Raw genomic sequence first — 26533 nt, 5'->3', positions numbered from 1 at the left:
CATCTAATTTTACTTGTTCACATGATCATTTTCTCCTTATGTTCCCTCCCATCGTTTTCCCTCCAATCAGAGCTACACAAGCCAGACAGGCGGCGGTGGGGGAGGAGGCGGAGGTGGCGGCACCTCGAGTGGAAACGGGACTGGGGACGAAGACTACGAGATCCCGCCGATCACTCCACCCAACCACCCCGAGCCATCTCTTCTTCACCTGATGGAGCATGACTCTACAGGCTACCTCTGTCATTCGCTGCCACACAATGGGCTCATCAACCCATACTCCTACACTGAGCTGCCAACGCTCATGATGTCGAACATGTTGGCGCAGGAGAGCCACCTTGTCTCCAGTCAAATGCCCTCGGTGAGTAGAACTGCCTGGATTTAGCATCTTATGGTGGGCTTTTTGGTCGCATCAGAGGCAGTGTTGGAAGAGAGTATTGGTCACAGATATTTAGGGCTATTAAATCATTTAAAAAAAGGGAGATTTTTAACTTAAATGGGTTACATGCAAGCCTCCAAATTTGATTTGATTTGTAATATGCAGTACACAAAAAAACACCATTATATTTACCATTTAAAATAATCAATAAAAACACATGAAATTTTGCAATGATTTATGTTTGATTGTTGTTGCTAACAAAATAGCATTGGAAATATTTTAACACCAATGAAACAGATGATTTCAACAATGAAACAGATCGTACTCTGAAAACATTAATGTAATTTTCAAGACAAGTAGACTTAGACTAAGTGAAGGAAACATAAGATTGTTCAGAGCCTGCTTTGTCAGCTGTAATGCATGGAGAAAAGGATTGTGGGTAAATCCATCAGCATCATATCTGCCTCGACAGCATGCATCGGTCAATCTGTCATGCCTTCAAACATGAATACATGCTGATTACTCCCTCAGCTCCACACACAAAAATGGGCTCGTCTGCAAATTAGCATCTCCAAACCATAATTGCTTTTATGGGAACTGCTGCAAAAAGCAGGTTTCTATCAGAACAACACAAAAATCTGAAAAGGTTTAGGTATGAAATGTACTCACATGCTGCTGTTTTTATTATATTGTATAGATAAAGTCTGAAATGTATGATTTATTGTTAAATTTGGAGGTGAGTTTGAAGTTCAAGTTATTCAGATTATTCTTCCCCACTGTGCAACACACATGTAAGAATTGCCCTGAAAAGCAGTCCTTTTAAGTTTGACAATGTCAGACTTGAATGCATCCATTTGGAAGAGGATGGGATTGATGTTTTTTATTGATTGCAGCACCGAGATCCCAATGAAACAAATTATATGGAAAGCTATGTTAACATAAGAAATATTCTTTTTTATTTAAGAATTGAAGGTCAAGAATTTCCTATCCTTCTAAATTACTGATTAATGACAGAGATATTATAAACTGGCACAGATGTAGTTATATCTGGCAGCTGTGCCTTTTTTGTAATTTTTATTAATTCCCAAAACCACTTTGGATCACAGCTGTTTCTCACTGCTCTTTATCATTAGAAATAGCAGGGGTTCCCAGTGTGTTTTTAAGTTAATAAAGCAGATAAAAGTACTGTAGACATATACAAATGCATATCAAGCTCAAGTATGATGCACCATGTTCATCACAAACAGAGGAGAAAGAGGTAAACAGCAGTTGAAATAGATCTTGATAAAGATCTGAAATACATACATGTTATGCATTATATATAATGCAGGAAAATTCCCCCAAGGTATTAGCTCCACATGTCATCTATCTTTATATTCATTTCACATTTTGGTCATGACCTTTACTGTGGAGACATTGGTTGATTGGCCAGTTTTTCAATCCATCGTCAGTGTGTGTTTGTTTGTGTTAGAAAGAGCCACGCTTCGGTTTTAATGGAGCTGAATACAGCTGACTGCATGATAAAAATGTATGAGGTACCCAACGTGCAGCAAGCACAACATATCGAACAGAAATCTGAACAAATAATCTCCAATTGCAGTTTTTTTTTATTGTGAGTGTTGTTTTGATAACCCTGGTTCATTTAAAGATTACGTTTGGAGATAAGACAGTAAATGTTTTGGCCTTTTTTAAATGAACAATTTAATAATTGTGAATAGGGAGGCAAACAGTATATTTATATTTGCATTAATCCCCCTTCACTCAGATACCAATAAATAAAATCCAGTGCAATCTGTTGCCTTCAAAAGTTCCTTTATTAGTGAATAGAGACCATGTGTGTAACTTAATCAGAGTATAAATATAACTTTCCTGCAAGATTTGTAAACCAACATTGGTGAACAAACTGCATCATAAAGACATAGGAACACATCAGACAAGTCAATGATAAAGCCTAGGAGACCATTAAAGCAGTATTAGGTAATAAACCAACCCTATCCAAAGTTTTGAACATCTCCCGGAGCACCGTTCAGATCAATGTCTAAAGTTTAGAAGAGGGCTTACATGCCAACTGCTATGTGTTGCGAACATGTCCTAGTCAAAGTCTAGACCTAAATCCAACTGAGAATCTGTGACCTGAAAATTGTTGCTCACCGATGGTGTCCATTCAGTCTTAGTGAGTCTGAGCTATTTGGTAAAAAAACAATAGGCAAAAATTCCAGTGCAAAGATATTAGAGACATATAAAGACTTGCAGCTGTAACTGCAGCAAAAACTGGTTTGAGCTCAGGGAAGCTGATGCCTAATGCACACCAGATGTTTCAAAGTTTTATTTGTAAAAGCATCGGAAAACGATATATAACTTTCCTTCAACGTCACAATTACGCTCTACATTGTATTTGTATATCACATAAAATCCCAAAATATGGAGTTTGTGGTTGTACCATGAGAAAATGTAAACAATTTAAGTGATTTCTTTCATATAAATTCATAAAGTATACTTTTTTAACAACCCTTTTCTTTTTAATGTCTTTTAAAAGAAGAATAGAGATCCTTTTAGTGCCCTGCTTTAACTTCACCCTGAAAAAAGCAGCATATAAAGCAAACTCTCTCTAATTCAAATACTCTGGCATAAACTACCAAACCGTAACTGAGTTTCATTTGTTCTGAGAACCGAGTGTCTATTAAATTGGTGCCTCACCTTGACACAGTCTGTTGAACAGAGTAATTAAGCAAACTCTGCAGTTCAAACATGAGATGGTATCATTATGAATTCCTCACTTGACATGGGTGGATAAATAGCGCGGGTTAATTCACATTTTTTTTGCCTGTTTTTGTTGTACACCATACAAAAATCTGCTTCTTGTGTTGACATTGTACTTTTATGTAAGTGTCCAAGTATGTATATTTATACATTTCTTTGTCTTCACTATAAACAATATCTCTGCTGCTGAAATGGATCCACTATATCTGGAGGTCAGGCCTTATATTCAATCTTGAGCACATTGAAAAAAAAATCCATTAGGGTTCATCTTTCCTGCATCAACCATTCTATTGTGGTGCTGCAGTGAGATCTGTTTTCATCAAGCAGATTCAATACGTGAGCTGGGCAATGAAAAGAGTGCAATAGAGTTAGATGAGGAGAGGAGAGGTTGGGGGTGACATGGTGGGGGTTGTGGGGGTGGTTGAGATTGGGGCTGGGAAAGCAAGTAGAAATTCTAAAGAAAAAAAAAAGGTAACTCTTATTCAAAATGAGCGTATAGCTCCAATTTTCTGTACCTTCTGGATTTCATTATTAGATATGTTAGAGATAATTCAGTTCAGTAAAATGAGGTTATTCTATCCCAACAAAAGCCTGAAAGCTGCTGTTTTTTAAATGTGGTTCAATTTAGATTGAAGTATGCAGATATTTGAATGTACTCCAGTACAAGTGCAACAACAAACATATAATAAATAGGCTGATCATATAGATCCAAGGATTTAGACAAAGTAGAATTTTGCAGTTTGATCATAATCATGTAGCTGTTGGATAGAATATATAAGTGGCTTAGCTTGATTGGTTATTTTTTGGGCACTTTGTTACTGGCAGACTGCTACAAAGACACAATTTGCTGCCATTTATTTAGAGACATTTACAGAAAATGGCAAAGATAACCCATATTGACAGAAGTAAAACAGGAATTTTGGATCTGCTTCTCCTCAATTAAAAAAAGGCCTTGAAGACCTTTGAGAAAAAATCTGGTGCCTTCAAAGCTAAACATAGAGTAATGGTTAGCTAGAGGGCTAAAGATCTTTTCTTAATAAGGCATTTTAGTCCTTTTCTGAATACGTTCTGTTTCATTTTTACTGTAACGTTTTACTGAATGTGTAAGTCTTGCTATAGATGTATATATTAAGTGAGATACCACTAACCAATCACATTTGAGCCTTCAGTGGTATGGAAGTACATAATCTGTGTGGAGACCAAAAGCTTCCCACAAATGATATTAAAAGCTAAAGCATGTTATCTGTTTTTCAGACCGCTCTGCATTAAATTCTTTAAACAAGTGATGTTTTTGTCCATCTATTTGTGATTCACTACCTTGATATTTGGAGACTACACTGAAGTACAGACTAATCATCTGTTGCACCTGGTAGCAATGTCATTAGACTATAGCAGTGGACGTAGTGGATGTTTAACTGACATATTGGGTTTATGTTGGTCTGTTTCAGGTGTGTTGGCATCTGCTTAGTTACATTTTTTAAGGACAAACATCAACAAGCATTGTATGCTAAACAAATCAGATCCAGTTCAAACTCAGCTATATGTAGTAGGGTTGGGCAATGTACAATTTTTAATTCCATGATGTCCTAAGAAAATACTAGGTTGTGTATTACCATCAGCATAGAGAGGCTTGTGATGTTGAATTTCTACCTCATATAATTTTGGTCCACGCAGCTGGCTGCTCATACTGAGTCATTAATTTCCACTGTCATTGCATACTTGCTCAGAAGGAGTGGTTGCTCCATTTACCCCTCAACTCATTGAAGGCGGCTGTTCTTTCTTAGACAGCTTCTTACCAACTGGCATAATAAACTGAACTTTACTGCCTTGTATTACAACTAGGTTCACGGTGTAATGTACAACATTAAATTTTAATCTGTCTCTATTGGATTGATCTAATTATATTTTCAAACAGTTCCCAATGTTGCAAACACATCACTAAATTAGCTCGTCACCTCTTCAGGTTATTATTGTTTAAAATCAGCCTACCAGTATACTGGCCTCAAACATTCAGAGTGGAAGCAGTAGCAGGCATTCTAGCTCAAGATCCGACCTAAATATGCATTGTAGTGCAGGAAAAATTTACTTCCATTGTGTTACCCACTGCCACCCAAGTTTGTATTAATCATAGAAGCCTTCTTGTGTATATGAGGTATACCCCAGTATACATATTACCATATGACAGCCCAACCCTAATATTAATTTAATTTCAGCCATCAGTTTTCTGTATCTGTTTGATCCTGTTCAGATGTGCATTGTGGGTCAGGTGTGCGTCAAAGCTCATCACAGAAACGAACAAGCCAAATACACAGCGTTAAAAGTTGCCAATTATCCTAACATTCATGTTTTTCGAGTGTGGGATAAAGCCAGACTACCTGAAGAATATTTATGCCTGCGAAGGGAGAACATGCAAACTTTCAAGAATGCAAAAGTGCAAGAATTGCAAACAACATGTAATAAGTGCCTCCAGAGTGAACTGCAGAATTAATTGCAATTCAGTAGAGTCAAATACTGTTGTCAAATACTTGCTGTCAGAGCCTCTAATGTCCAACAGTGACTGAGCCTCTATTAATGAAAATATATTTACAAAAAAGCAGCAGTTGAAAACGGTCTAAATTATATCAGCAGAAATATTACCAACATCAACATAAAAATTAAGCCTCCATTGGTCAATTGTTTTTCATTTTCAAATTAATCTTTTCAATTTCTTTTAAAAGCATTGTATTTGTTTTGGGGAATTGTTTCACTTCCTTATAAGAGCAAATTGGCTATTTTTATATTTTAGTAATTTCAAGAAACCATCAATTAATCAGCTTCATTAAAATATTTAACACATTTCCTGCTAATCCATTTGACTCGTGCTTGTAGTGTTCGAAAACAAGGATTTTGCTGGTTTAATCCATTCATTCATAGTGGAAGTTAACAGAAAATATATGTTTTTCTCTAGTCACAACATGAAAGACATAATTAACCACTCTCCTAATTTTGCAAAGAGCCCATTTTCAATGATTATTATTATTTCTGGTGGTTATTGTTTTCTGGTCTGAAACTACTCCTGGACTAACTTGAGAGCCCTTTTTCTCTGATGCTCCGCTGCACTTGGCAAAGCCTCTCACTGCTTCTCTCCATTAATGCCCTGACTGTCATAGCATCTACAAGTTCCAAAACACATTAGAAATTTAATAGCCTTGCTCAGGTTGCATTGATAAGATCAATGCAACCCCAGAACAGATACACATCTCTGTTGCCACTGGTGAATAATTTTTGGACTCACGAGCAAAGTGGCCACATTGTAGTCACTTTCCACTTTCAATTACACCTGAACTTGCTGAAAGCAAAGCTGTTTAATCATTGGCTGAATAAATCTGTTTATGTGAGCCTCACACCTGTGTGCCTGAAATGTATTTTAGCTGAAAAGCTCTATATGGTTTTTCTTTAAATGCATGCAGCTGGAATAAATTATCTTTCATTAGGTTTTTTTGTGGTTCATCCAGTATGAGCCATCATCAGACTGGCTTGAGTGTGATGTTTTGAATATGTAACAGATGATGAATGTATAATCAGGAAGGGAATGTTATGTATAACAGCAGAGTAAGAACAGAAAGAGCTGTATGCAAAAGCAACTTTAGCTCCATCAGATTCACAGGTATTATCGCATTTGCAAGTTTTTCTTGAATATAAAACACAAATTTATCAGAATAAGGGTCAGTTCATTGCTAATGAAGGTTGTCACACCGTAAAGAGCTGCCAACTGCATTCATATTCAAATTCATTCCCTCAATTTCTTTTTTTTACAATGTTTGAGAATAAGAATTTTCACACAAGCTTCTTATCCTCGGTTGTTGAGGTTAATTATCAAGTATTAATCCCACCCCGACTGTCGTGTTAACTTGGATGGAAGCCTGTGTTTTCCCCTTGTGCTTTTGTTTTTCCTCACAAGGTATTAAGTCCTCCTGGCAGGTGCTCGCTCCCCAAACCTGTGTGAATGAAATATGAGCTGCAATGTCAACTGAACTTGTCACAGACAAGCTGGGATGAATAAATGATAAGAGACTAGAGGTGTGTTTTAATGTATTCGCTCCCAGCTAGCGTATTATCTCCAACTGTACACCTGCTGGTTTTCTGTGTAAATCTGGAACAAAAGGAAATGCTTTAGAAAATATGCTTTCAAGGAAGAATAAAATCTCCATAATTCTAACTTTGTATAAAAAAATGACATTTCAAAAGTCCTGCACTTAACTGTGTTTACAGTTCTTGCCAATATGAACTTTAAAATTGTCTTTATAGACTTTCTGCTCTTTGAAGCTTATACTGTACCATCCATTCAAATGAAGAAAACCTATTTCTCCTCTGAAAGACCTTCATTTTCAGGCATGTTTTAAAGGGATTTGAGTGTCTGAAAAAAAAAGAATGATGGAATGTCTGTCTTTTCATTACAAGCCCAGTGATAGAAAGGGACTTGTATTATTTATTCCAATGTTGATTCAGGCATAGATGATTTTGAATGATCAATGCTTCCAGTGGAACAAAAATCTGGTTTTGCTTGTTTCATGGCTTCTTGAAATTGACAGCCAAGAGACAGGATGGTTACTCTTTAAAATGACCCCCCCCCCCCCCCCCTACATTTTTTGTAAGATTGTTTATTTTCAAATTTTCGCTCGAGTTAACGTTCCATTTTGGTATTTCACACCTCCCTCGCCCATAAATGAACCATCAGCGCTATAAATCACTGGACAAACAGAGACTTGTGCAAATCCTGAAAGGTTCAAAGATTTATGTAACACATTCATGTTTTCCACTTTCTCATTTTAGTACTCCACGGGTAAAGCCGAGCTAATAAAAGGTCCTATTAATATTTCCTGTTGCTTGGCAACGGCAGGCAGCAAGTAATAGCATTCTGTGAAAAAACAGATGACCGATAAGGAAAAATTCAATTCTTTTCTCATCTACTGGGAGAAAGTACCTTATTTCTCTGGCAATGTGATATGAAACTGTAGTTGTATATTAAGAAATATTTTCAAAGAAGTAGAGGTTATTTTCCAATTTCACCATTTTATTGCATGCTGGAATGGCAACTCATCTATTTTCTCCACCCAGATAAAGTCAATTAACATACTGGATTAATATTATCAAAGGACAAGGTGACTTAATTTCTGCCTGTTAATTAAAAAAAATGGAAAAATGTGATCTTATTTCATTTAATTTATTCTGGAGGTGTAATTTAAACTTGTTTTGGGCAAATACAATCTTTTATAATAATCCTGCTTTTCACTGCGATCAAAATAAGAAGAGTAGCATCTCCCAAGTGACAATTTGTAATCATATTTATGGAGCAGAAGAGTAAAATATGATCTATCACATTTTTTCAACAACTTCATCCACACTAGATGTGATCAACAGTAGCAGTTCAACCATAAAACAGAAGCTAAACAAAACACAGCTTCAGTCACAGCAGATAGAAGGTGTTATGAGAACCTGATACAAAGATAACAAATTTTATATTAAACTTAGCCATGCCCCCCCACTGAGATTTATCATGCCATGAAATCATGTCCATATTGCACCGTACCCCATCTCAGCCATCCATCAGCTCATTCTGCCTCTGGTGGCAGGAGTGTTCAGCTCTGGTGGCAGTGGAGAGCTGTGTCGTCTCGCTCTGGGACAGCCACCCCTCCCGCTGTGCCACCAGCCACCACTTCAAAACAACGCTGCCACTCTGGTTGGTTAACATGCACAGGAGTGGCTTGAGGCAGGGTGATGAAAACAACACTTTATTTGCTAAGCACAGTTAGTAGAATGAGGGCTGAATTCAGGGACCGCAGCTACCATGTTTTACCTCAGAAAGCCCAGAATGTTTTTTGAAAGTGCCGTAAAAGAGAGAAACTATGCCATAGTTTAAATCAGTTGCATGTCTATTTCGCATTTATTTTAAAACTTTAGAAAATGTCCCTTGTGTTCAACTGTTGTTTTCATAGATGTGTGGAACAATAATCATGGAAAACCTATTAAAGACATCTAACCCTGTTGTACAGTTTGATATTTTTAATGGTTATTGTAATCACAAGTTAATTTATTTGGCAGTTTGAAGCTTTAATACTAAAAATCTTGACAATAGCGTGAAAATGACTTTCAAATTACTGTCAGATGTGTGAAATTCTCTGTGAGAACATTTTTACATTCACATATTTCTTTTACATGACCTTCACTTGCATGGCACAGAGAGTACTGTGTGCTGTTTCAAAAGTATATGTGCTCTTTGTTGTTTTGTGTTCATTGCTTCTGCAATTTTTCTGCATCCGTAAGTGCACACACGCACACAAAGTGTGTTTGACACAGCAGTCAGGAGTCTCATTAGTGGCAGAAGAGGAGCCTTGCCTTCTGCTGTCAGTAGTGTGTGTCCCCTCCGCTCCTCACAACCATCTTCCACATGTCATGTCAGCCAAGGCTCTGATTCTCTGACGCTGTGCTTTGTGAGGTGAGCTCAGAGACACACCCAGGCAGGGAGGGAGCAAGAAGGGGTGTGGGGGCACAAGAGAGGAGAACAAGAAAGGGGGGGGGGGGATGGTGAACTGAGGAACAAGAAAGAGAACTAGGGGTGGTAGTGGAAGGGGTTGGGGGGATAAAAGTAAAGGAGTCTCTATCTCACATTATTGGTAATGAGGAACATGGAGGATGGTGCCAAGGGGGACATCATGACATTACTATCTGCAAATCAACCTCTGCTTTTTTTTTTTTTGCCGCTGCAGATTCACTCTGAGAAATGTTTTAATGGCTCACAGTTCTTCTCACACAAAAAAAACCCAGCAACTTCTTTCTTTAAATTAGTCCTGTACTATTATTATATAATCACCCATAATTTTGTGTTCAGGCTCGATCCTCTGTTTTTAGAGGTTTCATTTTCAATCTGATTATTTTGACTATTCAATACTTTTTCAAGAAGACATTATTTTTTCCGGTTCAGAATAACTGACTTAGTCACAGTCATTCGGAATGGGTAAAATATATGAATATATATTACATAAATAAGACTAGAAAACCCCTTACTCACAATGATCACTAAAATTGATCTTAACAAAATTTGCTACCTATAGGAGGTCCCCTTATCTTAAATAGACCCCAACACCTTTCACATTTTTAACAAGGCAAGTACTTCAGTCATCGCAAGTAAAATAAAGGCAACATTTATTACTGTAAAGTCGGAATAATAAACCCACTGTGGGTCATTGAGCATCAAGTGGAGGGATTTTAAATGATGTACAGATATCTAAATAAATTTAAAGATACTTTTTAATAGCACGTGTTTGCCATAACTGTAAAAGATCGTCATAATAAAACAACGTGGTAGAGTAGTATGCAAGCAAAGGTGTACTTGTAGTACTATCTGTCTCTCCTACTGTTATTTTTAAGTCTGGAAAACAATGATATACTATGATGTCTGAAATGATTTTGCTTACTTTTTGTGCAATCTCAATATTGTAATCTGATTAATGGTTAAAATTGTCTCTTAAGTGATTTATTTTGACAACACAGAGTGGTGCAGATGAATGCTGTACTGTGATGATTTGACTGTTTTGCTTAACACGTCAGCACTGAAACACTTATATTTTTCAGTTTGAAACATTCCATCCACTGTTCAACATATATCCTTACTTAACATCTGTCTGATGTCTCAAGAAGGCTGGCAAAGTGCTTTGCTATTGCTTCCACACATAAGTAGCATATGATTCATGAATTAATTCTTCTATTAATTCTCCTTAGCTTGTGTAAATGACCCTCCAGGGCATATATAAGTTTGATAAACCAAAGACATGCTTGATGGAAGAGAGAAAGAAACACAGAAAGGGAAAGAGTATAGGGAAAGAGGGAAAGAGAGGTGAGAGGCTTGAAGGCTCTTTGAGGAACAGAGTTGTTAGTGCTTTGCCCTTGGGGTAAATGAGAAGTAGCTTTGAGGGCTGTGAGGAGCCGGGTCTGTTCCCCACCTAAAGGCGTGTTTACCACCTTGTTGCACGGTGGCTGTGCTTTTGAAGGATCAGTCTCGAGTGCGCCTCTAATTAAAGCTGTCATGGCTGGGTGCCTGCAGGGATAATGTTCTATTATTATAGTCATTTGTTTCAATTAAACGCTGACTGATTTTACAATAGCAGCTGTGAACCTGTGTGAGTGAGCCATCACTCCAAACAAGATGGCTCCAGTCAAGCAGTGAGTAGGGAGAGGAAGTCTTTGGAGTCACAGAGGCATCGATCACTGTGCTGCTTATTCAAATAGTAACAACTAATGACAAAATGCTTCATCCTTTTGTTTTTTCCAGTTTGTTTTATTTCCAGCCCCAAATTAGAAGGCACATTTTTTCACATATTTAAAGTAATGAATTAAGCTTTATTGTGCTAACATTTGTAGATTCCGAGGTATAATGTCCAAGTTTTCTTATGATGTCAGTTCAATAAACCTTGCATGCTCTCGTCTGCCTTATTTAACTGATGAAACAAATAATATAATAATCATAAGGAGGTATATTCCAGAGTTATTGATGTGATCAACTGCGGAGTGTGATTCTCCTTTTTTCCTCATAGCTGTGTAGAACTTTCTTCCTTTTTTCTAACATCTCAGGGCTGGTGATCAGATCCATTTAGCTAAATCAAATGGTGCAAGCAATTGAAACAGCCATGAAACCATTTCGAAGGTAGGGTCAGCAGGAGCATAGGGGTAACAATGGCTTTGTGATATTCCATCTCTCATACATTGTGCTACACATAATTGGAAAGCCTTTGTTATTTGACTCCCATTTGACTATGATGTACAAGATGTGAATACAAACAAGACAGGCGTAATGAAGGCAGAGGAACGAGCTCACACCGAGTTTCCTGGCTTTACATCACACTTTAAGCTTTGCCTGGCTGCTTGTCACCAAAAGCAAAACCCAACTGTCCCATTGCTGACTTTGGGCAGGGAATTTCTACTTACACACACACTTTTCTCTACTGCAAGTAGATTCTGACTGATAAAAATGAGCAAATATACCCCTGTCACAATAAATTGCTCTGGAAAAACAAAAGGGCAAATTGTAAACCATGATCTTGTTGTTTTTATTTAAAGCAGAACTCAGTGGCTACTAGATAATCAAGGTTCAAAATATATTTCTGTCTCCAGTATTAAGGAGAAATTTGATAAGTGGGTCTCAATTAAAACACCATAGAGTCACCAGGCTGTTTTAAAAGTGATAACGTTTTTCTTTAATAAAGACAAATATAAACACCAGCTTAATTTAGTTGTAGTTCAAAATAATTGGGCACAGAATTTTATGTTTTTTATTCTATTAGGCTTACTGTAAAGTTATGTTTGAAGCCTGACAATTTAATGTTAGCTAGTTGTTTAATTGTTAACTGGGCATTAACAAATAAATTGTCCTGTCATGTAGCTAGCCTGGACTATTTAAAACGGCTCGAAGTTAAAATGTCTAGTATACATTATGCATTATCATAATATTGGAATAAACTTCTACACTTTCCCAAGAGACTATTGGGAAGTTGATGTTTTCTCAGGTGAACAATTTCCTTTTTACCATTCTACAGTAACATTCTTTGAGGATGCCTGCTGTCTTCCTCAACAGTTTTTACTTGTCAGCCTGCTCCATGTAGTCTAAACTGGGATTTTGTGACTGTCAAATGTGCAACTGCCTCGAAGATGCCACATTCTTGTGCTTTTCAGGGTCTCATAGTTGTTTGGAAATAATTCCAGCAGACTCACACTCAGCTGATTGGACAGACTGAAACTGTTTCTTGACCGTGACTTTAGTGTAACTAGAAGAATTAGCATTTCCTGCAAAAATGCAGTGTGAATGCTGTAAGCTGAATTTTTTAGCTGAAATTGACTGCAGAAAATCTGCTGGAAGCTGATAAATTAGTAGAAATAGCAGAAACAGCAAAGAAAAACTGTCATCTGATCTGTTTAAGCAGGAAGACTATTAGCTATAAAACCACTTAACAATGTAAAGTTACCTCAAAACTACTTGTTGAAAGAGTTGTTGAAATGCAAGAACTGACAAACAGTTTAAAAAAGTAGGAAAGAGCTGCTATAGATGAGCTGAAAAAGCATAGACTGAAGCAAAAATATAACCTAAGAATTTGAAGTCTGCTAAAATACATAAAAAAATTGCAGACATTTCAGAAAAAATTAACTGACAAAAAATACGCTGAAGAAACACAAAAACAAACAAGTGTTCTTCAGCTTAGAGAGAAGAGTGGAGAAAAAGAAGCTAAAATGCTGATATTAGCATATTGGCTATCACTAGCATGAAGGCTGATATTAATTTAACCCATCTACCATGCAAAAAGCAATATATACGCTAAAATTAGCTAAAATGCCAATGCTTACTACAGCCTATATTCAACAGTCTATGAAATTGCCATTTACAATTATTCACTCTTCAGCATCCACACAATAATAATAATAATAATAATAAACTAGAACATTTCTGAAGAAATTTAGACGGAGCCTGCTTCTTGGTGCGTGCTTTTCGGACCAGAGCCAAAGGTTGTGGGGCTGAGGTACAAAACCAAAGCAACAGAACGGTGTGCATCACGATTGAGGGTAGAAGGTTAAGATGTCTATCTAGACCTGTTCTTGTTTCACCAGTAATCATGCGTCCTTGCATTGCTTTGGCAGTCGCCAATAAATAAAGAGTCCAGTTTAGAGATTTGTAGTAATGGGTGCCACAAGGCAATGGCATGGGAGTCAGGCCACTCACTGTTCTCCCTTCATTGCTATGGCAGGCCCCAACTAAGGAATGTCGAGGCTTTTATTTTGTAAATATCAGTGAGCTTATTTTTAAAGGATAAAGTAGATCCATTTCCATCACAGAGTCCCAGCAATAGTGTTAAGACCAATGCTGCAGTTATCGCTGTGTGAAATATGAAGACGTTTATTTTGTAGGGTATGTCTAAGTGTTGTTTTGGAAGTCTGGTATAGTTGTCCTTTTAGGTCTGGCATTCTTCCACTAGATATAAAGAACCTGCTTGCTATTCTAAAATCATTGCGTATGCTATTATTAGCTTAAAAAATCAATACAAACTATGGAATGCTGAGGCTTTAATTTTGAAAGTTTCAGTAAGCCTTATTTCAAAGGACCAGCATAGTCCCATTTCCAACACTGGGTGAACTCCAACAGTAGTGTAATGCCCAGTCCTGCAATGATATATAGTTTAAAATGTAAAGACTTATTTTGTAGAGCATGTTTTGTCTTATTTTGAAAGTCCAGCAAGGTTGTCCTTTCAGGTCTGGGTTAGTTCAATTAGTTGTTCTAAAATCATTGTCTATGCTATTATCAGCTTACAAAATCATTAGTAACTATGGAAGGTTGAGGCTTTTATTTTGAAATGTGGGGCACAAAGGGGGCGGGGCTAAGGACGACTCTGGGGAATTGGGACACACTACGCACTCGAACCCATCAATGGGAACGCGCAATTCAGGGGACACAAGGGTGGAAGTGCGGGTATTGGGACATGGGCATGGAAGCTTCTGGCCTGAGGTCAGCCTCAGAGCCACTCTCTGTCAGAGGTTACTTAAGTTCACTGGCAGCTGTGTTCTGTTGCTATGGTAATTAATGAGTGCCCAACAGCTGCTGTTTCTCACTCACACAGCACCATACTTTGTGTCTCATCATGGCCTGGCTTTATAACATGGTGGCACATGCTCTCAAACTACTGCCCATAACTCAGAAACCGCAAGGGCTATCAACGCCGTTCTTGGACTGTTTTTCTCAGAACGGACAGGTGAACAAGAATATTAACACATTTCTGTTGAAAATATAATAATACAGGCACAACTCCAGGTGAAAAAGGGAAAAATGGAGAAAAACACAAAAATGCCTGAACATGCTCTCAAATAATGTCTAATACCTCAGAAACTATAAAGACTATCAATTTGACTCATGCGCTGTATTAATAAGCAGGCCTTGCTGAACAATCATGGAGCTTCTCAATTTTCTACAGAAATCTGTCTGGGAGGTGTGACCATGTGAAAAAGTGGATCATTTTGACCATTTTTAACCTGAGTGAAGGTGAATTTTTCACTGTCAAACAAACATACTTCACGAGGAAATGATAAAAGGTATCCAAATAATTTGTGGACCGTAGGTATCAGCACGGATTGGTGAACAATCCTGGAGATTTTAATGTGTCTACATAAATCCGTGTAGGAGATGTGACAGTGTAGAAAAGTGGATAATTTTTATTTTTTTAAATTTCAAGGGATTTTGGGAAGGACAGATTGGGTACTCCTAAACAAACCTTTTTTATGACAAAACTATAAAAGGTATCAAAAAACGTCCTTCACTGTGAGCGCCAGCAAGGTCTGAAGCTAAATCTGCACAAGGCTCATGTCTCTACCTCAAACGGTTTACGAGAAACGGAAATTTGAAAACATGTGAGTTTAATGATTTTTTGCTCAGATTTTTCCTGAAATTCCTATAGGTTTCCCTTTCAGGGTGTGTTGACTTTGCGTTGCTTTGGGGCATGTTGCCGGAAATCTGTTAGTCCCACATCAATGAGGGTGACATTTTCTGAATTGCGAAAGAGCATCCTATGTTTTGATGTATAATTTCTATAGGTAGAGTGAAAATTAAGCGAGTGAGGAGAGTTTATTTGTTCTTTCTCAGGTTATTCAAAAACCTAGAGTGCACACTCTACCAACTGACGAAGTCCGCCATTGGATTACATTAAAAAATCGAAAACTTCAAAAATCTTGGGTAAAATTTGAATCGCGATTGTTAAACATTGTGAACATTTTAAAAGTTGAATGGTGTTTCTAGCTGAAAGTATGTAGAAGAAGTAAGCTGTGAAAGAGCACAAAGTTTTAGCTGAATTTTGCGGAATTTTTAAGATTTTCCATTCAATTCAATGGGCCAAAAATCGGCACAAAAAGCTGAATAATTTACAAAGTATAAAAAATATTAATACCAACAGTCATAGCCATAATGTCCTAAATGAGCTGAACATTTTAAAACTTGAATGGCTGAAATAGCACAAAGAATGAAGGAGGAGATAGGATTACATTATAAAACTAAAAATCTGAAAAAAATGTAATAAAGTTTGAATCAAAATTGTAGAAAATCTGTAAAATATATCAAAAAGTTGAATGACACAATAATAGCAAAGGGTTGTGAAAGCATTTTAAAAGTTGAATGTATGCGGAAGTAGTTAAATGGCAAAACAGTGACGTTTTAGCATAATTTTTGCTGTTTTCCATTCATTCCAATGGGAGCAAAAAAATCGTAAAAAGCTGAATATTTTAAAAAGTATGAAAGGTATAAATACCAAAAGTCATAGCCTGAATGTCCTGAAAGGGCTGAATAGTTGTCTTTAAGCTGAACGTTTAAAACAGCACAAAGTATGCAGAAGGAGAAGTGAATCAAAAAGTGTACGGAAGCAACCAGAATAATAATAAGAAGAAGACGGAATAGTAAAGAATAAAGAGAAACAGGATCTCAATAGTGTGAATGCCTTCAGCATTCACACAATAACACGGATTTTGGAGATAAACTATTTCTGCCTGAGCTGTTTTAAATTACTAAAATTAATCTCACTGCTCTAAGAATTAAATTACATAAATGATGTCACATCACAAAAAATTTTGATATGACATCTGTCAGGTAAGGGAAGTATTACTAAAAATAACTTAACACAACTTCACTTCAAATAATCTCAACAATCACTTTTATTTCATAGCTGATTGGCTCTCCTCTGGTATCCAAACAATGAATTTATGTTTTCTGGCACAGAGAAAAAAGAAATCTGAACAGCTGTCTATGTGTTTTTTGGGGGAATAAATCTTTAGTTGTTCTGTATTTGCTAACATTCATTAGCTGACTCACAGGTCGCAGCATAAGGTAAGGGATGACAACACTACTCTGTGCTCCATACAACTGGAGAAAATACCATAGTGTCTGGTATATTAATAAAATGACCACAGAAGGGGTCGCAGCGGTGGTGCAGGGGTAAAAGGGTGTGACCCATATACGGAGGCTACTGTCCTCAGCCATTATGGATTTGAGACCAGGCCTGTTGACCTTTGCTGCATGTCTTCCCCTGTCTCTCTCCACCCAGTGAACTTATAAAATAAGACCACTAGTGCCACAACAAAATAGACCATAGAAATGGTATGTTGGTTTTGGGACGTCTCGAAATCTTGGCTTACCTTGAAACCTTAAACCACCCAGGCCTACTCTCTATATTAACCCATTATAAGAAACATTTAAAAGGCAGTCAAATCTTACCTACTTACCTAATGTTTTTTTTTTTTTTCAGTTTTCTTCAAGAGCTGTAAATCTTTAGATTTAGAGATTATAAATACCCCCTGCTTTTGTCAATGTAAAGTAACCAGTAGTTATATGGTTAACAAAAAGAGCAAAGACTAATTAAATCTAGTTACTCTTTGTGCAATTTGAAAGACACCATTAGGAATTAGCATACAGTACCTATGGCAACCGGCAATCAGATTCTTCATATTTGCACAGCCGTCTGCAGCCAGTTTTATTTAGCCCAGGTCTGATGCCACTGTGTGATAACCTCTTGCTTTTTGTTCCTCATTCAGGTGAAAGCACCAATTAAAAGCCCGCAGCTGCAAAAAGGAATTATTATAAGAAATGAATTAGCACAGTGACAGTGGCCTGAGCAAGAGGCAAAATTTGTATAATGTGACATAACGTTTGTTGTAGACACACTATAGAATACTTTTAAATAGTTATGTACTTGCAACAGTTGAACTTATCTCTTTATATAAAGGGGTTGGACAATGAAACTGAAACACCTGGTTTTAGACCACCATAATTTATTAGTATGGTGTAGGGCCTCCTTTTACGGCCAATACAGCGTCAATTCGTCTTGGGAATGACATATACAAGTCCTGCACGGTGGTCAGAGGGATTTTAAGCCATTCTTCTTGCAGGATAGTGGCCAGGTCACTACGTGATACTGGTGGAGGAAAACGTTTCCTGACTCGCTCCTCCAAAACACCCCAAAGTGGCTCAATAATATTTAGATCTGGTGACTGTGCAGGCCATGGGAAATGTTCAACTTCACTTTCATGTTCATCAAACCAATCTTTCACCAGTCTTGCTGTGTGTATTGGTGCATTGTCATCCTGATATACGGCACCACCTTCAGGATACAATGTTTGAACCATTGGATACACATGGTCCTCAAGAATGGTTCGGTAGTCCTTGGCAGTGACGCACCCATCCAGCACAAGTATTGGGCCAAGGGAATGCCATGATATGGCAGCCCAAACCATCACTGATCCACCCCCATGCTTCACTCTGGGCATGCAACAGTCTGGGTGGTACGCTTCTTTGGGGCTTCTCCACACCGTAACTGATGTGGGGAAACAGTAAAGATGGACTCATCAGAGAACAATACATGTTTCATATTGTCCACAGCCCAAGATTTGCGCTCCTTGCACCATTGAAACCGACATTTGGCATTGGCATGAGTGACCAAAGGTTTGGCTATAGCAGCCCGGCCGTGTATATTGACCCTGTGGAGCTCCCGACGGACAGTTCTGGTGGAAACAGGAGAGTTGAGGTGCACATTTAATTCTGCCGTGATTTGGGCAGCCGTGGTTTTATGTTTTTTGGATACAATCCGGGTTAGCACCCGAACATCCCTTTCAGACAGCTTCCTCTTGCGTCCAGTTAATCCTGTTGGATGTGGTTCGTCCTTCTTGGTGGTATGCTGACATTACCCTGGATCCAAGATGGCGCCACAGATGGTTGCCTCGGCGTGTTGGTGCGCTTTGTTATGTTTTTTGCTTTAAAACGGTCTTCTGTGATGGTACCCGGAGCTCTCTCACCAGAGAAGAACTCATGAACATCAGGGCTACTACACCAGAGGAGTTATTTCCAACTTTTCTGCCTACTGCTCTGGAATGTTTGGACATTCTGGTCAAAGGTGCGCTCACTTTTGTTCACGCGGTGAAATGCCGGAAGAGAGGGAAACGGGCTGGGGTGCTGGTACGACTTTGCCAGCGTGGACTACGAACACTGTTACCTGGAATATTTCTCTCTAACGTGCGCTCACTTCCCAACAAAATTGACAAACTACAACTGCTGTTGGGGAAAAACAGGGACCTTTATTCATCGGCAGTTTTGTGCTTCACGGAGACGTGGCTGTGTGGATTATTACCGGACTCTGCGCTGCAGCTGGCAGGATTCCAGCTCTACAGAGCGGACAGAGACACGGAACTCTCCGGCAAAGCAAAAGGTGGAGGAATCTGTTTTTACCTCAACAGTGGTTGGTGCAACGACGTGACAGTGATTCAGCAGCACTGTTCTCCAGACCTGGAATCCTTCATCATAAACTGTAAGCCTTTCTATTCCCCCCGTGAGTTCGCTTCGTTCATCCTGGTCAGTGTTTACATCCCGCCGCAAGCTAACGTGCAGGTCGCACAGCGCATGCTCGCCGACCAGATACTGAGTGTGGAGCGGACCAACCCGGACTCCTTAGTAATCGTCGTTGGTGACTTTAACAAAGGTAATCTCACCCACGAACTCCCCAAATATAGACAGTTTATAAAATGTCCGACCAGAGAGGACAACATTCTGGATCACTGTTACACCACCATCAGAGACGCTTATCACGCCGTCCCACGTGCTGCACTGGGCCAATCCGACCACATCATGGTCCACCTGATTCCTGCATACAGGCAGAAACTAAAGCTCTGCAAACCTGTTGTGAGGACGACAAGGAAGTGGAGCAGTGAGGCTGTGGAGAATCTCCAGGCGTGTTTAGGCTGTACAGACTGGGATGTGTTCAGGACTACTACCAACAGTCTGGACGAGTACACAGAGGCTGTGACTTCCTACATCAGCTTACAACAACGACAAACCCTGGTTCACAGCTAAACTCAGAAGGTTAAGACTGGATAAGGAAGAGGCCTTCAGGAGTGGGGACAAAGACATATACAGAGAGGCAAAGTACAAGTTTGGCAAGGCAGTGAAAGAGGCCAAACGACTGTACTCTGAGAAGCTCCAAAACCAGTTCTCAGCCAACGACTCTGCGTCTGTCTGGAAAGGGCTCAAGCAAATCACCAACTACAAGCCAAAAGCCCCCCACTCCATCAACGACCGACGCCTCGCCAACAACCTGAACGAGTTCTACTGCCGCTTTGAAAGACAAAGGGACAGTCCTGCAACCATCCCCCACGACGCCCCCCAACAGCTGCAGCCACAATCCACCACCCCCATCTCTCCAACCTCAAGAGGGGCCTTGGCACCTCCAACCCCCACCCTGAAGTTCCCCCCCACCAGCCCCCTACCCACGCCGAGGACGGCTCTTTCCATCCAGGAGAGGGACGTCAACAAACTCTTCAGGAGACAGAACCCCCGGAAACCTGCTGGTCCGGATTCTGTCTCACCAGCCAGCCTGAAGCACTGCGCTGATCAGCTGTCTCCAGTCTTCACAGACATTTTTAACACCTCACTGGAGACATGTCATGTGCCAGCCTGCTTCAAGTCCTCCACCATCGTCCCTGTTCCCAAGAAGCCAAGGACCACAGGGCTTAATGACTTCAGACCCGTCGCCCTGACCTCTGTGGGGATGAAGTCCTTTGAGCGCCTTGTGCTCTCACACCTAAAAGACATCACCGACCCCCTCCTGGACCCCCTGCAGTTTGCCTACAGAGCCAACAGGTCTGTAGATGATGCAGTCAACCTAGCCCTTCACTTCATCCTCCGGCACCTGGACTCCACAGGAACCTACGCCAGGATCCTGTTTGTGGATTTCAGCTCTGCCTTCAACACCATCGTCCCAGTTCTGCTACAGGAGAAGCTCTCCCAGCTGAGTGTGCCCGACTCCACCTGCAGGTGGATCACTGACTTCCTGTCTGACAGGAAGCAGCGCGTGAGGATGGGGAAGCACGTCTCTGACTCCCTGACCATCAGCACCGGTTCCCCCCAAGGCTGTGTTCTCTCTCCTCTGCTCTTCTCCCTGTACACCAACAGCTGCACCTCCAGTCACCAGTCTGTCAAGCTTCTGAAGTTTGCGGACGACACCACCCTGATCGGACTCATCTCTGATGGTGACGAGTCCACGTACAGATGGGAGGTGGACCATCTGTTGGACTGGTGCAGCCAGAACAACCTTGAGCTCAACGCTCTAAAGACAGTGGAGATGGTTGTGGACTTCAGGCAGAACCCAGCCCCACCTGTCCCCATCACCCTCTGTGACTCCACAATTGACACTGTGGAATCTTTCCGCTTCCTGGGAACCATCATCTCCCAGGATCTCAAGTGGGAGCCAAACATCAGCTCCCTCATCAAGAAAGCCCAGCAGAGGAAGTTCTTCCTGCGGCAGCTGAAGAAATTCAACCTGCCAAAGACTATGATGGTGCACTTCTGCACAGCCATCATTGAGTCCATCCTCACCTCCTCCATCACCATCTGGTACGCCGCTGCTACAGCCAAGGATAAGGGCAGGCTGCAGCGTGTCATTCGGTCTGCTGAGAAGGTGATTGGCTGCAGTCTACTGTCGCTCCAGGAACTGTACACCTCCAGGACCCTGAAGCGGGCAGGAAAGATTCTGGCTGATCCCTCCCACCCCGGTCACAGACTCTTTGAAACTCTCCCCTCTGGCAGGAGGCTGCGGTCCATCCGGACCAAAACCTCACGCCACAAGAACAGTTTTTTCCCATCTGCCACCAGCCTTGTTAACAAAGCCCGGAAACCACACTGACACTCCCCCTTTCACTTGTAACACTGTAACTCTATGCGTTACATTAACGCTCAGCTTGGACTCCTGCTTTACTTGCACTGCCATACTTGCACAATGATCATCTGCACTGTTGTATTGCTCTTGCATCTTATACTGCTCTATACTTACTCTCACTCACTTAAAACTGTGCACATATATTTATATTATATTGTAGATATGTTTATACTTTTTAATTTGTATTGTATTGCACTGACTACACCAAAACAAATTCCTTGTATGTCCAAAAACGTACTTGGCAAAACTGTGCTCTTACCCTGCTAATTGAACCTTCACACTCTGCTCTTCCTGGTGCAATGTGCAATCAATGAAGACTGGCTACCAGGCGGGTCCAATTTAGCCATTAAACCTCCCACACTAAAATGACAGGTGTTTCAGTTTCATTGTCCAACCCCTGTACATTGCAATGGGTTCATTAATTAGGGAACAAAACATGCAGATTTTCAGCAATTGGCAATAATTAGTATCATTTTAAAATAAATTTAACATATAGAAATAAAATGAATGAAAGTCTTACTTCATATAAAAGAAAAACTCTTTCATTCAGTTAAAATCATTTGTGATTTTGCCTTTACCGGGGAAATTATAAGATTCATGTATATTCTGGCATACTAAATTTTTAAACAAGCAGCATTACTTTGCCTTTTCTGAATTGCTTTGCTTTGGATGTCTTTTTCTTGTTTATATTAAACACGGTGTGACTCAGATTAAAGGGTGACAATTTTGCTAGGAGGCTGTGGCTATGGAAATGCATCTGCCACAGCAATGAAAGGCTATTCTTGTTTGATTAATTGTTTTTTTTTCAATGCTTCTTGGGTTGCAAGAATCTTTATGGAACAAGTCCATTGAAAATTAAAAATAAATAGGTTATTTTTCCTTCTTTTCCACCAGTTTCTTTTGTTGTTCTTTTTTTGAACTACTTTTGCTGGCACTATTTGAGTGTAGTAATGGTGTTTTAAATCCTGATTGGAAGTCAGAGATTTCCATGGATGGGGGAGGTTACAGCTTTGTTATTTGAAATGCAAAAGGAATGACTTTGTTTGGGACTGGCTTTTGTGAGCAGCTGCTGAGGCAATGCAGAAACTAATGTGGTGTGAATATTATTTCAAAGCAGGCTAGAGCAGTACACAACATTACTTTGTAGTCCGTTTTTATTCTAGCAATCTACTGGGACCAATTATGATTAGAGAACCAAGCCTTCATCTCTGAACCTTTGCTCGTGTTTATCAAGACCTCATATGCTCAGGCCCTTTCAATTTGATCTTTTTAGCACTGCACTAATGTGTAATGTATTATTTAACTCATAAATGTTTAAAAGGGCTAACAAATGCTAGCTCATCACTTTCTGGTCTGTAAATTGCCAAACATTCCCATTTATGCTTGCATTAAAAGCATCCTTTGCTCCGTGCTCATGTTATGTCCACATGAATCTTGAAGAAGAGCTTTTGATCTGGTTATTATTGAAGATTAAAGATAGCTAAGAGCAGAACTTTGTGAGAGCCTGACTCTATAATTATTGCAGGGTGTTCTTCATGCAGGGCTCTTTCTCCAGCTGTGAGCACCACTTTTGCTTCTATTTGTGATCCCAGTTATTGCAAAAAGGTACTGTTTGACGTGGCACTAAGTAATTGTTTCTTACTTCACTGCACACGGTGAGCATAATGTACCTACAGGGGGCTGATGGGGTTGTTGATCAATATCATTGGCTTCGTGATTGCTTTACCAGGTGCTGAAAGCTCCAGCTTCTCAAGAATTCGTTTTCAGCCGCAAGAACTGAAGTCCTTCTTCACAACCAATGAAGTCTGAGAATTGATGCATGTATTGCCTCAAGAAGTGATCAGAAATAAACTAAAATACCTAAAAGAGAATGTATTTAAAAATTCAAAATGAATTTAAAAATGTGTTTAATTTTGACTGATACGTCATCTATGGTGTTCAGATATAGTTCATTAGGTGACTCATTGTGGTGACAAAAAAGAAACCAAATAAGTGAAACTAGGATAATAAAATACTGAAAAAGCTTGGATTTTAATATATATTTCCATCTACTTCTAATTGTTATTACTCGAGTATTTAATTTTCACTAAACTGTAAATGCAAGACATGAATTTACACCTAAGCATTTACATTATTTAACCAGGGCTGGTACTAAAGCTAGTTCATTCCTGGTCCTATAACAGAACAGCTTTGACTATCCGCAGGCAGAGAAGTAGCTCGGAGTAACATCATTACATCACTAACAACCCTTCTTTTACTCTTGGTAGAGGATTGCAGTTTAATGGCAATATTAAAAGACTGAAAGAGGAAAGACCAAAATGATGTTGGGTTGTATGTGACAAGTGATGTCAATATAAACAGTAGGAAAATATGAGGTAGTGAGCTCATGTTCCAGTGCCAATTTTTGCTTTTGTAGGGCTTCACAATAACCAGAAAACTAACTGCCTCACTGTTCCTGAATATTCCAAAAATGATCTTGATTGTTGATCTTTTATTCTTTTTCTTCACCACAATGTCCCACCACTCTTTGTGAGCTTTAATGTCTTGGCCACAAAAACATACACATTTATATCTAGTGTGAGGATTGAGGGCAAGTCTACCCAACAGGTCAAAATATTTTTGGCAGTACAAAATTGCATTCATGGTGCTTAAAATATACCCTCCCATATATTGCATCCGTGCAGTCTTTGGAGGTTGCAAATTTGCATGCCTTGATGTTGTGATATTTTGTGCAGGTCTGATTTATAAGATTGCTGATGGTCAACGTTTTCATGTTTTTCTGTATTACATTTTGCATAGCAGAAATAATTCAGGCAACCATAACATTTCAAATGTTTTTGGTTTCCATGAGCCCACCTTAAGCTCCTTAAAAAAAGTGGTTCTTTCCTCTGGACCACCTAAAAGTTGGTACTAAGATAAAACTAGTAGAATGGAGTCATTACTGGGGTTGAAACAGACCTGCTTCTAACAAAGCACTATCATGTTATGATTGTAGGTTATCAGTCTGTCCATCAAGTACGGAAAGCATTGCAGTAGATTTATTAAATACTGACTTAGTCCAAGTGGAGTAATCACTGAATCCATGACGTGTCTATCTCAGGCTTTGTGGTTCTGTCTCACCTTTGGTCTGCCTGCAGTCCATTTCAACCCATATAGAAGTAAATATTGGGTTTGAAATTGAAAACTTGAATACTCGAGGCTTTTGGCTTGACTTTGTAAGCTGACCAAAACAGTTCTGACATTTTTAATTGACAGGCAGACAAATCAAATGAACAACATTCTTGTGTGAGGTCCCGAACCAGCGTTATATGTTAATGCCAAACGACTTTTCAGGGGTAAATGTAGATGCCATAACAAGAGTAAGATAAAGAAAAAACTGAGTGTGAGGAACCGAAAAAACCAAAAACAGGTATAGAAACCAACAAGTCAATTGAGAAATCCAAAATAAGTTTGTTACTTTTTTTTTGTCTAGCAGGAAGCTACAGCGCTAATGGGTGTGTGTGATACTGTTCTTTACACTGTTTTCTGTTTCCCAAAACTTGATAAGTGCTTTACAAAGGATAATAGTTACTTGAATCATTTGTGACTAATTTGTGCATACCAATCTATTCTTTGCCCCACAGAAAAATATTTCAAAATGTTTGGCAATATTTATTAATATTCCACTAAAACTAAAAAAAAAAACTTTAAGCAAAACTGTTATATTTCAGATAAAGAAATAATTTTTTTAATTTTAGAATGGTACAGGTCAACATTAGATCTGTTAGGATTTTTTTCAATCACCATATAGACTATACCACATAAAAATGTCATCTCCACCTAAAAATAATTGCACATTTGGCTAATTGGCAGCGTTTATTGCTCTGAGCAGAGAAGATAGTAAAGCTGGTGTTCTTCTCTCATCCCAGATGCAGGAGATGGCTTTGCACCACCACCACCAACAGCAACACCATCACCAGCACCCTGATGGCGCTCATTACGATCCTGCCCGTAACCACCACATGATAAACAGCTCACCTCCGATACTCCCCAACCCCATGAGTGCACTGTCTCAGCTAAACCCTCAGGTCAGCCGGAGCACACTGCCTCATGGTTCCCCCTCGCCTCCAGGAAGTAAATCAGCCACACCCTCCCCTTCAAGCTCCAATCAGGAAGAGGAGACAGATCCTCATTCGAAGGTACTTATGTGGCTTCTTTAGTAGTGGAGATGGAGGCAGGGGCTCTTCTGAGATGGCTTAAAGACAAGTACAGTGAAGATTTTTGGGAGGAATTACAAAATATATTTAATTTTTTTTATAGTTTTGCTGGAATTACAGTTACAAATGTTACGTCACTGTTATGTGTGTTTGGTTGTTTGGCAGAGTGGAGTTTTTTAGACTTAGGTTGTTGGTAAAATCTTGAAAGCACAAACTTTATATCTGATATTTAAAAAGTCAAATTTAGATAAAGTCATGTAAAAGAAACACCCTATGAAAACCTGATATTTTCTGAAAATACCTTACAACATTTTCTGTAAAAGGTAATAAAAAATGCAATTGTTACTTAGCATTTTAAAGGAGGTTTGCCCTGTTTAAACCTCAGGCATTTAGTTTTGTGAGCTTCTGACTGCTAAAGTGAGGGTGAACCCCATTGAGAGATGGAA

At 39.2% G+C, this 26533-nt stretch overlaps 1 protein-coding gene across 2 annotated transcripts in view; it reads left to right on the top strand.

The window, feature by feature from the left end:
• tox2 (TOX high mobility group box family member 2) overlaps positions 1–26533 on the top strand; it is a 136182-nt gene that overhangs the window by 87961 nt on the left and 21688 nt on the right. Inside the window, exons 4-5 of one of the 2 annotated variants that reach the window (XM_047348738.1) lie at positions 71–358; positions 25800–26069. In XM_047348738.1, coding sequence (XP_047204694.1) covers positions 71–358; positions 25800–26069 — 558 coding nt within the window. The remainder of the gene's footprint in view (positions 1–70; positions 359–25799; positions 26070–26533) is intronic. The other variant, XM_047348739.1, reaches the window with a different exon arrangement.

The sequence above is a fragment of the Girardinichthys multiradiatus genome, chromosome 20 (assembly GCF_021462225.1).
Source record: "Girardinichthys multiradiatus isolate DD_20200921_A chromosome 20, DD_fGirMul_XY1, whole genome shotgun sequence".
NCBI lineage: Eukaryota > Metazoa > Chordata > Actinopteri > Cyprinodontiformes > Goodeidae > Girardinichthys > Girardinichthys multiradiatus.
This window is presented reverse-complemented; position numbering and strand designations above follow the sequence as displayed.